At 45.3% G+C, this 16,959-nt stretch overlaps 2 protein-coding genes across 4 annotated transcripts; one reads left to right on the top strand and one right to left on the bottom strand.

Moving 5' to 3' along the window:
* Nucleotides 1-773: 773 nt before the first annotated feature.
* Nucleotides 774-9,188, bottom strand: dapk2a (death-associated protein kinase 2a; the record flags this gene model as incomplete). The annotated part of the gene is made up of 9 exons (XM_083680413.1): nucleotides 9,124-9,188; nucleotides 7,457-7,678; nucleotides 6,479-6,617; nucleotides 4,296-4,425; nucleotides 3,904-3,979; nucleotides 3,196-3,348; nucleotides 2,840-2,885; nucleotides 1,646-1,798; nucleotides 774-1,292 (listed from the first exon to the last, which is right to left on the bottom strand). Exons 1-9 carry the CDS (start codon nucleotides 9,183-9,185, stop codon nucleotides 774-776), a joined length of 1,500 nt encoding a protein of 499 aa, XP_083536539.1. The 5' UTR covers nucleotides 9,186-9,188.
* A 3,106-nt stretch (nucleotides 9,189-12,294) lies between these two features.
* On the top strand, nucleotides 12,295-16,501 carry sh2d7 (SH2 domain containing 7). 3 transcript variants are annotated; one of them, XM_083680100.1, is made up of 6 exons: nucleotides 12,295-12,474; nucleotides 13,220-13,309; nucleotides 13,722-13,887; nucleotides 14,801-15,064; nucleotides 15,357-16,244; nucleotides 16,355-16,501. In XM_083680100.1, the coding sequence occupies exons 1-6, from the start codon at nucleotides 12,320-12,322 to the stop codon at nucleotides 16,397-16,399; spliced, it is 1,608 nt and encodes a 535-aa protein (XP_083536226.1). In that variant the 5' UTR covers nucleotides 12,295-12,319; the 3' UTR covers nucleotides 16,400-16,501. The 3 variants fall into 3 exon arrangements, with proteins under 3 accessions (XP_083536226.1, XP_083536225.1, XP_083536227.1); XM_083680099.1 differs by having other exon boundaries at nucleotides 15,354-16,244; XM_083680101.1 differs by lacking the exon at nucleotides 13,220-13,309 and having other exon boundaries at nucleotides 15,354-16,244.
* Nucleotides 16,502-16,959: the final 458 nt, after the last annotated feature.

The raw sequence follows: 16,959 nt of genomic DNA, 5'->3' as shown, positions 1-16,959 counted from the left end.
ATAATCACCAAGTACACAAACACAGTCTTTATCAGGGTCACTGGGCTCAGTGTAATAACCTTGCTCACACAGGCACACACTTCTAAAATACTGTAGACATACAAAAATAATGGTTCTGAGGTAAAATCTTAATCTAATCATTTACAGTAAATAATTGAGTCTACTCAATATCAAACCTCAATCTAATGACAAAAGGTTTGTGTAACTAAGAAAAAATAAGCATACTTGAAGTCTCTGACCTGTTACTGTCTGCTGTGACACAATTAACAAATACCATCATTTTGAGATTCCTTTGACATTCTCTGTTTAGCATTAGTTCATGATCTCACAAATAAAAATGCCCCTCAAGGAGGTCAAACACAATGAATGAAATGACTGAACTACACTGAACTGGTTTTACATTCCCTCCCAGGAAATGAATAGACACTATCAGAGGATAGCACATTGTTCCACTAGACATTAGAATAACCCCTCTCACTAACTGCTAACCATGAGTCTATTGTGGGTGACTAAAGGACACGAATGCTTTTACCTCTGCTGTCCAGCGTAGAAAGGTCTTTGAAAATGGCTTCTCAATACATAGGTGCAGCGTGGGTGCAGTAAATGCACGCGTATGTCAGGTTTTACGTTTCTTTGAAAATCACCAACATTTTCTCTCTGTACCACTTATAAAACACTTTCTCTCTATCTGTACTGTCCAGCTGTTGTCTACTCTCTCTCTCTTTCTCTCTCTCCCCCTCTCGCTCTCTCCCCCTCTCTCTCTCTCTCTCTCTCTATCTCTGCTGTCCAGCCTCGGTGAGGTCCAGATTGATCCCAGACAGCAGATCTCCTCCGCAGGATCTGTTCAGCAGCTCCTTCAGGGCCTCGTTCACGTCGTTATTAAACACAGTGGAGAAGTTACAGTTCGTATAACTTCCACCGCCACCACCTCCGCCGCTGGCGTCCCCGGAGAACGACCCCACCACGTCCTGCACCCACTTCAGCTCGTCGCTCAGCTCCTGCCTGAGGGCGTTGAAGTGGCTCTTCCTCTCCTGGTAGCGTGCGCTGACGGCGCTCAGGCTCTCGTCCACGGCCCTCATCTCCTCGGCCACGCCCCTCTTCAGCGCCTCCACCTTCCGGAACTCGTAGCGGATCTGGGAGAGCTCGTGACGCACGGCCTCGCTCTCCTCTTTGTACCAGGCCTCCTTGTCGTTGTAAATGGCCACCAGGGCGTCGATGTCCTCCTGGAGGGAGTCGTGGGCGGCCGTGAGCCCGCTGAACGAGCCCTCCATCTGGCCGATGTCCTCCACCACCTGGGTTAGGGGGGGGGGAACACGGTGCATCCTTAGCATTGGAGAGAATACATGAAATGAAGTAGTAGTAGTAGTATTGTGCCCTAACAAAACAAATATGTATTCATTTATCTATTGAGGTTCAGTCCCATTGAGATATGATCTCTTTTTTAAGGGAGGCCCCCCTGGTGGTTCACTTTCAACAACAGGACTCCATCAGTTCCAAAGGATAATTCAGACCACCATTTGTGGAAATGGAATAAATTCACAAAAGGAAACCTGGTAGGGAGGTGGGTGGGCAGGAGTTCCTTCTCCACCATTACAGATCATTCATATCACAGTGCCAGTGCCAGTGCCAATGCCAGCGCCGGTACCTGGGCGAAGCGCTCGAAGTTGACGTAGGTGTTGTTGGGGGGCATGCTGGAGTGAGACTTGATGGTGTACTCCTTCAGACGCTTGGTCTTCAGCTGACGGCGCTCTCGTTTCTTGGTCTCTGGGGCCTTGGGCTCCTCCTTGTGCTCGTTGGACTTCATAGACAAGAATGGAAGGGGAGGGGGAGGGGAGGAGAGGGGAGGGGGGCGTTACTGGTGGAGAATAGTCACTTCTACGGCCTGCATGCATTGGTATCAGGGGGGAGGCTGGGCTGGTGGAAGTCGGAATCGGAGGATGGGCTCATTGTATTGTATTGCATGGAGTGGAATGAGGAATGGTATCAAACGCAGGTGTTTGACACCGTTCCCTCGTGTTTGACACGTGTTTGATACCACATGTGTTTGATACCGTTCCTCATTCCGTTCCATGCATGACAATGAGCCCATCCTCCGATTTCTACCTCCGCCAGCCTCCCCTGGTTGGTATGATATAAGAATGCACATTGATAGTCTCTCTTGGACTCAGACTTTGATGTGAGGCTGGCTTGTGAGACTAGATAGACAGTAACGTGTGTCACATCCGTGAGGTATTAAAGGCACAGCCAACTATGAGGTTTATCCTTTCTAAACCACAGGCAAGACACTCAGTTGCTCCTCTTTTTCATCATCAGAGTCACACTCTTCTACCAACCAGATTAGAGTAACACAAACAGCATGTCATGGCAGGTTAGGATCTCCTGGGGCGGAATGTTCCAGCAGGCAGAGGTCATGTAGGAACAAAGGGTCGGAGTATTATCAACCGTCTTAGATTAAGTTGTGTTATTCTTAAGTATAGCTTTACGTGAAGACTTATTACTTGAAAATTGAAGAAATACTATTACAATCGGACTGCAATGGGACAAAAACACTTTGGATCCCTATTGCCGTGCTTTGTACGATTGTATCATACAAACTACCATGTAAACTACAATGATGCAACTCTGTTGTGGAGTCACAGTCAACAAACGTACAGCACATTAGTGAAGGAGTTAGGCACAGTGCAGATGTATACTGTACATGGAGATCGGCTCAATCAGTCAAACCACCACATGCAACAATAGTCTTACTGATAGATAAAGGCCTACAGCTATCAGTCATGAGTGAATCACTGTACACTCATGTACAACACCAATGCATGCATTCTTCATATCATATTACCTTGATCCACGGATGGTTGAGAGCATCTTGAATAGTGAGCCTCTTCCTGTGAGACAAACAATCCAATCAATAACAATCCAATCAATAACAGTGTGTGTTTGTGTGTGTGTGTGTGTGTGTGTGTGTGTGTGTGTGTGTGTGTGTGAGTGTGTTTACGTGAATGTGTGTGTGTATGTGTGTGTGTGTGTGCGTGTGTGTGTGCGTGTCCTTACTTCTTACTGTGTGTGTCTGTGTGTGTGTGAGTGTGTATACATGAATGTGTGTGTGTGTGTGTGTGTATACATGAATGTGTGTGTGTGTGTGTGTGTGTATACATGAATGTGTGTGTGTGTGTGTGTGTGTGTGTGTGTCCTTACTTCTTATCCCTCTCCAGCAGCTGCCTGATGAAGCTCTTAGCCAGCTCACTGGTGCGGCAGAAGAACTCCTCATCAAAGTCGTAGTTCATGGCCGAGATGTTCCCCAGCGTATCCTGTTTGGACTCTCCCAGGAAGGGAGACGCCCCACTCAGTCTGGAACACAAGGACAGGGGGAGAGGAGTGCAGCATCAGTAACCTTTAATCTCTACGTGCATTCTCCACCAGTCGAGGCTGTTGGAGGTAGTAAAATAGGAGGACGGGCTATCAAACACCATTCCTCATTCCATTCCATGCATTACAATGAGCCCCTCCTCCGATTTCTACCTCCATCAGCCTCCCCTGTTCTCCATCTTCTATGACAATCGTTGTTTTGCCCAAAGGCCAATGCCAATAGTTGTCTGAAGCACATACAGGTCTGGAGCCAAGCTAAGTAACCTTGTTCGCTCACTGAGAGCTGGGTTGATGTACTATCATTCCAGACTTGACCTGGGTCAAATACACATATCAAAATCATTTTGAACACTTGAGCAGTACGACATTTTGCTTGTCTCTCTCTACTACTAGGGAACACAATGGAATAGTCCCTAATTCAAGTGCTAACTTGAATCTTTCTTCTTTCAACTTCGACATACTGAGACTGAGACCAGGGTTGGCTGTTATGGTAGCTAAATAAGTGGACATTGATGCTTTGTGTTCAAGTGCACTCACAGTATGTAGGTGATGACCCCGATGCTCCACATGTCTGCCTCCAGTCCCAGAGGCTCGTAGTTCACTATCTCTGGGGCTGAAACCAATAAACAGACAGGAGGGATGTATTTTGCACATTAGAGGACTTCATTGATGATAGTTTTAGTGTCAAAAATGCTAAATTCCAAATATCATCTGAGACCAGTGGAGGCTGGCGGAGGTAGAAATCGACGGACGGGCTCATTGTAACGCATGGAACGGAATGAGGAACGGTATCGGACATGTGTGTTCCCGTTCCTCATTCCGTGCATTCCATGCATTACAATGAGCCCATCCTCCTATTTCTGCCTCCACCAGCCTCCCCTGCTGAAGTCACAACATCTCAAGTGAGCCAATCAAGTTTGAAATCTCACCCACAAACTCAGGAGTCCCAAAGATGTTTTTAAACTCAGCCCCTGCCTCAATTTTGTGAGCGAGGCCAAAGTCAATGAGTTTGATCCTCGGCAAGGGCACGTTCTTGTCTAGCAGCATGATGTTCTCCGGCTGAGAACCAGAGAGAGAGAACCGACAGCTGAAAGGGGCCATATGCACTATAAATGCACGGAACGGAATGAGGAATGGTATCAAACACGAATGGTATCAAACATGTGTGTCTTATAATATTGGCTTCAATATTTTCAGGAATGAATTGAGAAAAATACAACCTACACACCTCTGCGATGACCGGAATTGAATAAAGTTGGCCATGAAGGTGGCTTCCTAAATGAGGAGATGATCACCATCATCGTACTGGGTAATAAAGCCGTGCTGAAGTATATGAACGCTTGGCCTCCAGTCAAATATGAGACAGTGTAAATACATTGATGACAAGAACATGTAGCCTTCGGGAGTGAACTACATTGTATTGTAATGCATGTGGAGGTCTGTGTGTGTGTGCGTGTGTGTGTGTGTGTGTGTGTGCGTGTGTGTGCGTGTGTGCGCGCGCGAGCCCCTCTGTCATCACTGTCTGCACACTTATTGAGTGGAGATAGAAAAATCGGAGGACCGACTCATTGTTATGCATGAAACAGAATGAGGATTGGTATCAAACACGACTTCCACCAGCCTCCCCTGGTCCCTACACAGCAGTTTCCTGAGACGCAGTGTGCTGCTGCAGTAGCTACACTGTTTAACTGTCGACACTGTTGTATTTGGCTACAGTGAAGATGTCTAACACAATCTGTGGCATTCAGCTACACAGGTTTCTGCAGGGAAGTGCTTTGCTGTATGGATTTCACTAAGCTACAGGGGAGGCTGGTGGAGGTAGAAATTGGTGGACGGAATGAGGAATACATGGAACAGAATGAGGACGTGTTTGATACCATTCCTCATTCCATGCATTACAATGAGCCCGTCCTCTGATTTCTACCTCCACTAGCCTCCCCTGTTCCCTTATATTTTGTAAACAGTAGTCTCGCATTGCCAGACTTCCCAGTGTTGTTAGCACTCGAAGTGGAGAATTCACATTGGAAAGTGTGTTTGAAAGGAACGCAGACTGCGAATGGTCACATTTTGATTGGCTCTGAGAAGCGATGTTTCGAGAACAACCACCTCCCCTTTTTCGTTACCCGAGAAGAGCAAATTAGTCAGCCAATTAACTTAGCTCACACGCTACTGTGGCGAGATATATTTTTTTAAATGGACATCGCTGAAGTCCATTCCAGTTCCTGGAATTACAATATCATTCGGTTGTTTATATCATTCGATCTGTCAATTTTCCTCTGATTACAAAAACACTACAGCTACCGTGTGCATAATAGAACAGTCAAAGGAGAACGCTGAAAGGTCATCAATGTTTCATCCTAATTTCACATCTAAGAGACAATCTGATAGCGAGTGATTGCTATCAGATAGAAGTCTGGGGCTTTAACATGCAATAAATAAATGAGTGACACCATGACTGCTCTCTTTCAATGGACTAAAACCAGTGTGCGGTTACTGGTTTCACAGTGTATGTGCTTTGTTGTGTATGAGCTTTGTTGCAGCTTCGTCGATGAATAAATGATACCTGTAGACGGAGTCACAAACTGGCTCTGCTCAGCTAAAAGGCTCATTGGAGACTATTTGTCACCATAGAAACGAGGTCTGCTCTGACCCTATTACACAGTAGAATGGCTTCCTTTCTTTAAGTGGTAGCTGGCTCAGGAGAACATAAAGGAGAGGTTCGTCATTACCACCCACTGTCACATAGTAGGCATAGAAATAGAATGAATAGATTAGTCATTCCATTAGGTCCTGATGGGTGGTCTGATGGCCATCTTTAGTGTACCATCCACATTGCAATGGTCTGAATGGATAAATCCATTCTATGAATCTAAATTATATGGCCATACACTGCCACATTAAGATTGATGTATAGATAAACCATGTATACTGTAGACCATAGACCATACTGTAGATCAGGGGAGGCTGGTGGAAGACGGGCTCATTGTAATGAACGGAAAGGAATGAGTGTTTGAAACCACTCCTCATTCCATATCATGCATTACAATGAGCCCTCCTCCTATTTCTACCTTCACCAGCCTCCAATACTGTAGATACACAACAAGGGATGGACCTTAAGATCGAAGTGGGCGATCTTCCTGGAGTGGAGATAATGGACACCTTCTAGAATCTGTTTGATGAACTGGGTAGCCTCCTCTTCACTCAGAGACTCTTTCTGGGCCAAGAAATCAAAGAGCTCTCCTCCTGATACCCTGTAACACAAACACACACATACTGGTCTGGTCTGGTCTGGTCTGGTCTGGTCTGGTCTGGTCTGGTCTGATCCGGTCTGGTCTAGTCATAGAGTTATAACTACTAGAGGGCACACTCCCCTAAATTAACTGTGATTATATGGGGAGCACCATGTAATCAACTTTCTTCATCTTCTGTGATTTCAGCGGGCGTAAATCGAAATCAAACGTTGGTGATTCAACACCGCCTGCTGTGCTAGAGTTTAGTATCAACTCATCTCCAGTGTCTCAGGTCAGTCATTGATATTATTGGCACCAGTAGATGGCGTCATGCACTTGAAAGCTGTTTACAACCTATAAATAAATGTACTGAAGAGGAAGACCACACGTTGAGCCAATTGGCTGAAGCCTTCAGAGTTCATAAGAAATCCCACCCTAGTTGACTACATGGCGCTCCTCATGCTGTCACAAATGCAGTTAATGAGAAAGATGTCAAGTGCCTACCAGTGGAAGCAGGTGGAGGTAGAAATCAGAGGACAGGCACATTGTAATGCATGGAATGGAATAAGGAATGGTGCCTACTCTGTGCATCTGTATGGGGGGTCTAGTCTGGTCTAGTCTGGTGTAATCTGGTATAGTTGGTTTTAGTCTGGTCTAGTCTGGTCTAGTCTGGTCTACGCTAGTCTAGTCTGGTCTAGTCTGGTGTAGTCTGGTCTGGTCTGGTCCTAGTCTGGTCTCGACTCTTCTAGACTGGTCTAGGCTGGTGTAGTCTGGTCTAGTCTGGTCTGGTCTGGTCCTAGTCTGGTCTCGACTCTTCTAGTCTGGTCTAGGCTGGTGTAGTCTAATCGGGTATGACTCACAACTCCAGTATGAGCACCACATCGGTGCGGTTCTCGTAGACGTCGTGGAGCGTGACGATGTTGGGGTGTTGGATCTGCTGCAGGATGTTCACCTCCCTCTCAATCTCCTCCCGGCGGACCCCCCGGCGACTGGCGACACTCTGGCGCTTCTTGATGAACTTGGCAGCGAACTCCAGCCCTGTGCTCTTCTCCCTGCACTGTTTCACTATGGCAAACTGCCCACTGGAGCCCCGGAGGGACAAACATAACCACAGAGAGAAAGAGGTTCATAAAGTCAGCAAAACCCAGTGAGTAAAGTTGTAGGGGAAAGAGGGTAGGGGAGAAGATATGACTACAGTGTCAGAGGAGGTTCATCTAAAGACAGATGGTGCACAGTGCGGTCGAGGGGAGGCTGGTGGAGGTAGAAATCGGAGGACAGGCTCCTTGTAATGCATGGAACGGGAATGGTGTTTGATAGCATTCCTCATTCCATTTCAGGCATTACAATCAGCACGTCCTCTGATTTCTACCTCCACCAGCCTCCCCTGGCGTGGTCTGAGCAGCAAGGCTACTACTCCCTGTGATGTTTTGTGAAATTGTAATCACCGCAACATAACACACTGTCCCCTTATCTACTGTGTACAGTTTAAACAAAAAGGGAGGCTAGTGGAGGTAGAATGAGGACCGGCTCATTCCTCATTCCACACCATGCATTATAATGAGCCCGTCCTCCAATTTTTCTACCTCCGCCAGCCTCCCCTGCTACAGTACACGAGCATGGTGAAGCTTGTGTGCTATCGTAAAAAGATCTACTCAAATTGTCCTGTAGAACGCGAGGACAGATTTACAAGAGCCGACTAGTCTATTCATAGAGAGGTGACAATTCAGCTGTCATACCAGAGTGACCTCAGGAGCTTAGCTTGATGATTCTGGGGTTTACATAATACACCACATTCACAGTATGAGGAGACACTGTTGAGAAGTGTTATGAAGTAAACACATCATCATGCATAGCACGTACAGATGTATAGATAAAGCGTATATAGACCGTAGACCATACTGTAGATCAGGGAAGGCCATGCACTACAATGAGCCCGTCCTCCCATTTCTCCCTCCACCAGTCTCCACTGATGTGCAGTAGAGAGAGTGTTTGAGGGAACACAGTCAAAAGTCAGATAACTCTCATCTGTTTTCACTGTGTTGTCCAGTTGAATGGTGAGTAAGCTAAGCCCTCACTTCCTTATTCCTGGCTGCTCTGTGATTGGATATAGACCTTCCTAAAGATAGAAGCCATCTTTAAAAAGCAAGGTGAGGTGTGGATCGTAAAAAGTGTCGTAAAATCCACGGAGACGCAGTGAGTAGTCACACAGAGGACCACCAATGGCAGAGCAGTATTTGAGGCAGCATCTAACGGTGTTTTGTTTTCCTTGCATTCTAAAGAGAGAGAATAGATTCAGGTGTGTGTGTGTGTGTGTGTGTGTGTGTGTGTGTGTGTGTGTGTGTGTGTGTGTGTGTGTGTGTGTGTGTGTGTGTGTGTGTGTGTGTGTGTGTGTGTATGTGTGTCTGTGTCTGTGTCAACACTGAGATGTTTTACCACAAAACAAATATCTTAATCTTTAGCCTATCAATGACTCCATATAATTAAAGATAAGAAAGAGGTTAAGATTATTATTAAACTATAAGCCTACCTTCCCAATTCTTCACCAATTTCGTAGTAATCTTCCACTTTCTGTTGCTTGAACAGAGCCATGTCTGCTGTAGTCCGGCTAGTGCAATATTGTAAACCCAGACGTGCTTCACTCCTTCATCCAACAAACATACTCTGTGACAACAGACAGAAAACACATTCAAGTGGTCTCTATGAAGCTTTAAACACACAGGCTACAGGTTTGATATAAGAAAATGTGATCATCAATCATATCAACCACCAAGAATAACAAAACAGTTGGGCTAACTTAGTTTTGATGCATTCAAAACGGTATCGAAACAATTCTAGGCCTATTTGTACTAAGGCATGATAGCACACAGTAGGCATATTTGGCATAGGTTTTTCCATGCTCTTTCAGGCAAGGTTGAAAATGTTTATAGGCCTAAGAAACGGTTCGGACTATAAACAGTAGATTATGTAATGTACATACATTAGAGGTAAACACTGAGAAGTTACTCTACGCACATACAGTTTTACCACTGGAATCATTATAGTTATGTCAACAACACAAAGTAATGAATGTTTTCTTACCCTCTTTAAGAGTTTATCCACAAATGTATTTTGGTGTTTTAAATGTCTATGCTGACCATAGTAGGCAACATTTCTTCCACTGACCCGCAAAGGCTACTCAAATTCAAGGCACACACGCTTGCGCTATAGATGGCAACACCACCTGTTCTGCCACACTCTTTACACCAAGCTGCTCTTTACACCAAGCTGCTCTTTACCCCAAGCTGCGCTTTTCAATGAGGCCAGTCAGATGGGCTACATGTATGTTACAGATACATTATCTTATATAGATACAGTATCTTTAAGTTACATTACAGAACTTTTGTCACTAATTCTTCACATCAAATTTGAGCTTGAATGTTGGCTGTATGGTTCATGATATAATGTTAATTGCTATCTTATCTAAGCAGACCACACAGTCCTTAGTTTAAAGCTAACATACTTTTGCAAAATAATAACTTTTGCTCATTGGTGTGGGGAGGTGTTCTCCATGTCCAAACTGGTATTTTTTTGACAATATGTTTATGTATTTAAGGGACCCACCTAGCTCAGAGCTCCCCCAGAGGTTGAAAGTTCTCTCTAGTAGTATCCAACATTCAGGTGTTGTTGTTGCAACAGCCTATCATGTAGCTTTCCAAAACGTAAACATTTGGCAGTGGTACTGAACAATATGTTAATCTCTGTGTAGACCACCAGGGGAGGCTGGAGGAGGTAGAAATCCGAGGACTGATTCATTGTAACCATTCCTCATTCCATTCCGTGCATTACAATGAGCCCGTCCTCTGATTTCTGTCTCCATCAGCCTCCCCTGTTACAGACAGATATCCAGGTGATAGGAGGGCCAACTCCACCTAGTTGGTATGTGTCTGTCTTTTTGTTGCCCCTGCCTCCATTGAGATGATTATGGTGTGCTGATATGACATAGCCTAATATATGCTATTTACTACAGAAGGGAGAACACCCTTTAGGCCTGCTCCACAAATATGCTGTATCAAAAAATATCCTGTATTCCTATTGCCACAAGAGGGCGTAACAGTGCAGGAATATGAGCAAAATCATATACATTATTGGGCCCCAATTTGATTGAGCAAATAGTGCTGAGCAGATCAAAAAATACCTTACAACTCAGAATACTCTACAGTGTAGAGTCTACAGCATGATTTCTTTTTTTTTATTAAACCTTGATTTTAGCAATGGTTTTGAACAATGTAATGATTCAATCAGAGTTTTTGTAAACAGTTTGAAAAAGCATTGCCTATCATGGAAACGCTTGATGCAGTATTCAAAACTCCCATTGGATTATTTCTCATTGCGTCTATTAGAAATATTAAGGTAAAGATGGCAGACCTTGCCCCAATTTTACCAATTTGTGCACATGTAAATTGAGGCCCATTGATTTTAACAGATGCCACAACACCGTCACCTTGGTGATATTAGGTTCTTATTTAATGAACCAGGGTGTCAATGCTGATATTCCTGGACAGAGAGCAAAGCGTTTACAGAAAGAGGCCTGTAAACACATTAGGATTTCACCCACAAACCCCCCTCAGGAGAGGCCCGCCAGGTGACTAAATGGAGCAGGTACTTGAAATGACAAATGGTAAATACAAAAATAGAACAACAACCAATGGCATGGGATACAGGATTCTGGGGAAATGAAATTACAGCATCAGGTATTGACACTGCTGGGAAGACTTCAGCCTCCCTGCTCCTCAGTGATGTTATGGTAATGGCATCATATTTCATCTGTCCAAAGCAGAAAACACCGTACAAGGTTTTTCAAGTTGGTTTGATCCGCACTCTTTCTGTCTTATGGATGTGAGTCGATCTGTGAATTTATATGAATATTTGTGGACTATTCATAATCAAAAATAATGTGAGTGAAAGTGCAAACCGTCATGCATACTGTACACGCAACACATTTGGTAACACACGCTGAAAGAGACTTTGTGGGCAACTGATTAAAAGTGCAACATGTCGTTCTGCCCCTGCTAGCCACAATTAACATTTGAAAACGTGCATATGCTACGTTTTGTAATAGCATCAAACATGCATATCCTTGTAAACAAACCAAATGTAAAATAGGCTTATAAAGGCTAGTGTTTGACCACAACACCAGATTTTAGAAAATTATTTGTTCAGATTAATACAGCACTGAACGTCCTTCATGTGCTCTCGTTCCTTGATGGCTACCGATTTACCATGGCCATTTAGCACTATTTTAAGGCTAAAATCTGCATACTGGGCTTTTAACACATGTCAGCATTGGTCTTCAAATGATTTGCCTGCTTGCCTGTTCTGCTATAGCTCAATGACTCATCTTCTGTTTTATTATTGTTAAAATCCCCTATTTACATTCTCATGTTGTGACCTGGAAGTAGGAAGAGCAATAGTAAAATGACCTCACATCTGGGGAAGATAAACTCAGACAATGGCACTGTTCACACACACACACACACACACACACACACACACACACACACACACACACACACACACACACAAACACACACACACACACACACGAGTGACGTACAACGGAAAATAGGCAAATAAGGTACCCAGTCTCCTAAAATGTTGGGTAATGAATGTTGTTGGAGCTACGGCAGAGTTGTGTGTCCATTCTCTGATCTGGTGGGCGAGAGGAGAGGAGAGGAGAGGAGAGCATGATGGAGCAGAGGCCCAGCGTGGACCTGCAGACGGAGGGCCCAGAGGGAGGGCTGAGGAAGCTGGTGCTGAGGTGGTTCACTGAGACCCAGGCTCCTCTCATTCTGGCCAACGGCAGCTTTCCTGACTGGTTCAGAGGGTTCGCTGCCAGAAGGTAAGCTCCTCAGAGAGGATCACTGGAACGGTGTAGTCAGGACAGCAATAGATAAGAATGGATCAGGGGAGGCTGGTGCAGGTCAAAATCGGAGGACGGGCTCATTGTAATGCCTGGAACGGAATCATGCATTACGTGTTTGATAGCTTTCCTCATCCCGTTCCATGCATTACAATGAGCCCGTCCTGCGATTTCTACCTCCACCAGCCTCCATTGGAATAGGTGTATCTACATTACCTTGTCGTAATGTAGCTTCTCACTGTTGAGAATAATGATTAGCAATGCTTTTAGGTCAAAAATGCATTTTTTTTCAGGGTTATGGAATTGTTTGGTTTATGTTTGTAAAATTGTGTTGATTCAGCAGTGTTCATTTACAGAAACGGTGTGTATGTGTGTGTGTGTGTGTGTGTGTGTGCGTGTGTGTGTATATTTGTGTGTGTGTGCATGCGTGCGTGCATGGGTGTGTGTGTGTGTGTGTGTGTGTGTGTGTGTGTGTGTGTGTGTGTATGTGTGTGTGTGCCTACATGCTTGTGTGTGTGTGCGTGCATACATGCTCGTGTGTGTGTGTGTGTGTGTGTGTGTGTGTGTGTGTGTGTGTGTGTGTGTGTGTGCCTCCCTGTTATCATTGGGACTGACCGCACCCTTACTGAGCGGAGAGAGAGAGAGAAAGAAAGAAAGAGAGGGAAACAATGTTAGACAAAGAGCTACTGTCCTGTATACTCTGCCCTCTTCCTCTCTCTCTCAGGGATGCAGAGGATCAGCTGAGAGATAAGACTCTGGGCTGTTTTCTCATCCGCCTCAGTGACAAAGCTATTGGTTACATTCTGTCATACAAGTGAGTGGATTCAGGACTTACAACAGGCCAAATACAGTGCATTCTACATATAACCTTACAGCCGCAAAGGTTTTGCAACATTCAACCAAGGGAGGCTGGTGGAGGTAGAAATCGGAGGACGGGCTCATTGTAATGCATGGAACGGAATGAGGAATGCTATCAAACATACGTGTTTGATACCATTCGTCATTCTGTTCCATGGATTACAATGAGCCCGTTCTCCGATATCTACCTCCTCTAGCCTCTCCTGCATTCGACAATACAACCTTGAAAATCCAGGATAGTCATTCTGAACATATTCATTAGTGGGGAAAACAGGAAGAACGTGTGATTGGTCCCGCTCTGTAGCAAAGTAGTTGTTGTTGCCATGGCATTACATCTCACTCCTCTTTCTCACTGTGTTTCTCCATAGAGGACAGGACCGTTGCCGCCATTTTGTCATCAACCAGAACCTAGCTGGCCTCTTCATCATTTCAGGAGACTCCCAGACCCACCTCAGCCTGCCAGACCTGATAGAGCATTACAAAGTCTGCCCCATCCAGCCCTTTAATGAATACCTCACTTCCTGCTGTGATGAGGTAAATGAAAGAGAAATGTAACCACTCTCAAATTCATAGACGGTGCTATAGATGCAAGGACTGATGATCCATGAGATCAACATGATAGTTGTATACATGTTTTGAATTCATACAGTGTTTCTTCACAAACAATGAAGCAAAGCAAGCTTGCATTTTGGGTTCTGATAGGGTAGGACATGAGGCTAAGCTCATGAGGCATTTCTAAGTTATATTCTTCAAGAATCAATGGGTATATATGATTAATTTAAATGTCCAAATCCAGATTGCCCTGTTAAACGTATGATTTGCTATTTCCAGAGGTATCCATTTCTACTTTATTAAAACATAGGGCAAGGAGTTTTTCCTGACCACCTGACCTAATCAAGAAACACTCTGTGGCCCTTGTTGTAGGCTATGAGATACTTTGGGCATATGGTCAGGAATACTCTGGGCCCTGTTCATACAACCTTACGTACACATTGTTGTCCATATTCAGTGCTGTATTAGGATGCAAGTACTTGCTTTTCCTCAAAAGGTTAGCCACTGCCTCTCCCCCCCCTTGTTTATGGACTTTGGTTAAAGAGTAACTGTCTGAAGAGGAAACCCATAACAGTGTTCTCGTTGTCCCTCTAGGGTTAATAGTACTGTATATGTACACATTTGTAAAGCCTAGCACAGGTCAGCTGTACTGGTTTTTAATTTATAGCCTAGCACAGGTGAGTGACTGGTTCATCCTGTTTTTAGCCTAGCACAGGTGAGTGACTGGTTCATCCTGTTTTTAGCCTAGCACAGGTGAGTGACTGGTTCATATTGTATGTATCCTAGCACAGGTGAGTGACTGGTGCATACTGTATTTAGCCTAGCACAGGTGAGTGACTGGTGCATACTGTATTTAGCCTAGCACAGGTGAGTGACTGGTTTATACTGTATATAGCAGTACGAGCTGTACGATGTGCTCAAGTGTGAAGCCAAAGAGAAGCCGGGGGTGAGCGTGCTGGCGCTGAGGAACCTATGGGACCAGCAGAGGGACCAGCAGAGGGACCAGCAGAGGGACCAGCAGAGGGACCAGCAGAGGGACCAGCAGAGGGACCAGCAGAGCCACCTCCCAACAACAGATTGCCCCCCTGCACTCCCGCCCAAGAGCAGTAACAGGAAGCTGACAGGAACTGCCTCGTTTGGCAGGAAGTCCCTCCCACAGGTACTGTACTGTGACTACTACAGTATCATCTGTTGTATCCTTTAAAATCCTAGCAAGATCATGGTAGGTGCAGAGTCCGCAACCCAAAGGCAGGCTGGTAGAGAGAGAAAATCAGAGGACGGGTTCATTGGAACACTTGGAATGGAATCTCTCCCTCCACCAGCCTCCGCTGCCACACTCTGTACTAGGGCCTGGAGATAACTTTTCACCTTTCACCTTTAACCTTAATGAATTTCACACAGCTACAGTACATATTGTCACATGGTGTATTTTCTGTTTTTGTCTGTAGCAGGCAGTGCCTCCGGTACCAAGGAGAGGCTTACCTCTGAGTCACTCCCTGAGTGAAACCTTCCATGACAAGAGCACGCCACAAGGTCACACTCAATACACGCACACGCATGCACAAACCCACACACCAACACACACACACGCATCCGCAGAGCAACACGAAGTAGAGAGACTGCCAGGCACTGGGAATCTCAGCAGCGCCACAGTGGACCAGAGAAGAAGCAGCAGTACCTGGAGAGGAGAAGACCCGTGGACACTGAATGACGTGGGCACCAATAATCATGGGGGGGCGAGTTGCATTGCTACATCACCAGGGGTCATGTACTCTGAGTTGACTCTGGGGGACAGTAGGAGCAGGTCTTTACCAAGACTAGACGACAGCATGGAGGATGAGTACTCTAACAGGCTGATCGGACCCTCTCACACCCCCACCTCCCACTCTCGCTCCCCCAACCCCCCCAAGAGAGTCACCTGTCATACCTACTCCCTGCAGGACCCCAGGGACAACCCCAGACGTCCTTCCAGCTCCAGCCTGGGCCTCCCCGGAGACAGGCTGGATGAACTGAGGTCCAACCCCCTCTACCAGAGCTCTGCTGGGTTGTGTGAGGACCAGGATGGCGCCTGGAAACCACCGAGGAGCCAAGACCAGGGAGCACAAGGGGACCCTGGTTGGAGCTCTACTAACCCCATGCCCCAGCAGGAGGACAGCATGTACGCAGAGGTTCCACAGATGCCCCCTCCTGGTCAACAGTTTTCTGATAACACCTATGAGCAGATCCCAGGGTACGGTGGCCTGAAAGCACCAGAAAGCAATGCCGCCGCCCAGGGCAACACCTATGAGATGCTGGAAGAGCTGAAGCACAAACAAGGAGAGTCCACTTGGGGCAAAAAGGCAAGTTGAACTGAAAACACCTTGAGTCACTATAGTTAACTCTATAACACAACATCACAATCACAATGCGACAGAAATGAAATGACATTGACTTCTATTGCTCTTTGCAGAACATTAATTGGCGAAGATTCTTCCCAGAGTACAAGAAGAAATAACTGCACTACGTTAGCAACTAAAGAACCAAGAGGAAGCTAATTCTTTATTCAAAGTTATTATATTTAAAGATGTGTCTGTTCTACTAGTAAATACTTATTAAATACTGTATGTACTGTACTACTTGTATCCTCTTTTATTTGACTTGAGTAAGGGGGTCTTGAGTACAGAGAGAGAGAGAGAGAGAGAAAGAGAGAGAGAGAGAGAGAGAGAGAGAAAGAGACAGGGAGAGATTAATGTGCTTTGTATAGTTGACTACATGCAGCCCAGCAGTTAGATCACTGCCTCTTCCTTCCCAATGACAGTCTCATTCAGGTTCCATTAATCTTCTCAACCCGGAGTGGAATGCATGTGAAACGCTCAAACTGATGAGTCCATTCATCAGTCCCATGGAACAGTGTATGAGAAGAACAGTACTATACATTAGAGCTTGTCATGTTAGAAACAATGTCCCACCATGATGTGCACTGTCAACTCGTAGATACATTCCATGACATTTTCTACTGCAGGGTTATTCATCCATACGCCACATAATTATTATATGACAGGAAATCAGCTGGCA

Source organism: Argentina silus, assembly GCF_951799395.1.
Source record: "Argentina silus genome assembly, chromosome: 11".
NCBI classification, from domain to species: Eukaryota; Metazoa; Chordata; class Actinopteri; order Argentiniformes; family Argentinidae; genus Argentina; species Argentina silus.
Note: the sequence above shows the minus strand (reverse complement) of the source record. Positions and strands in the feature narration are given on the sequence as shown.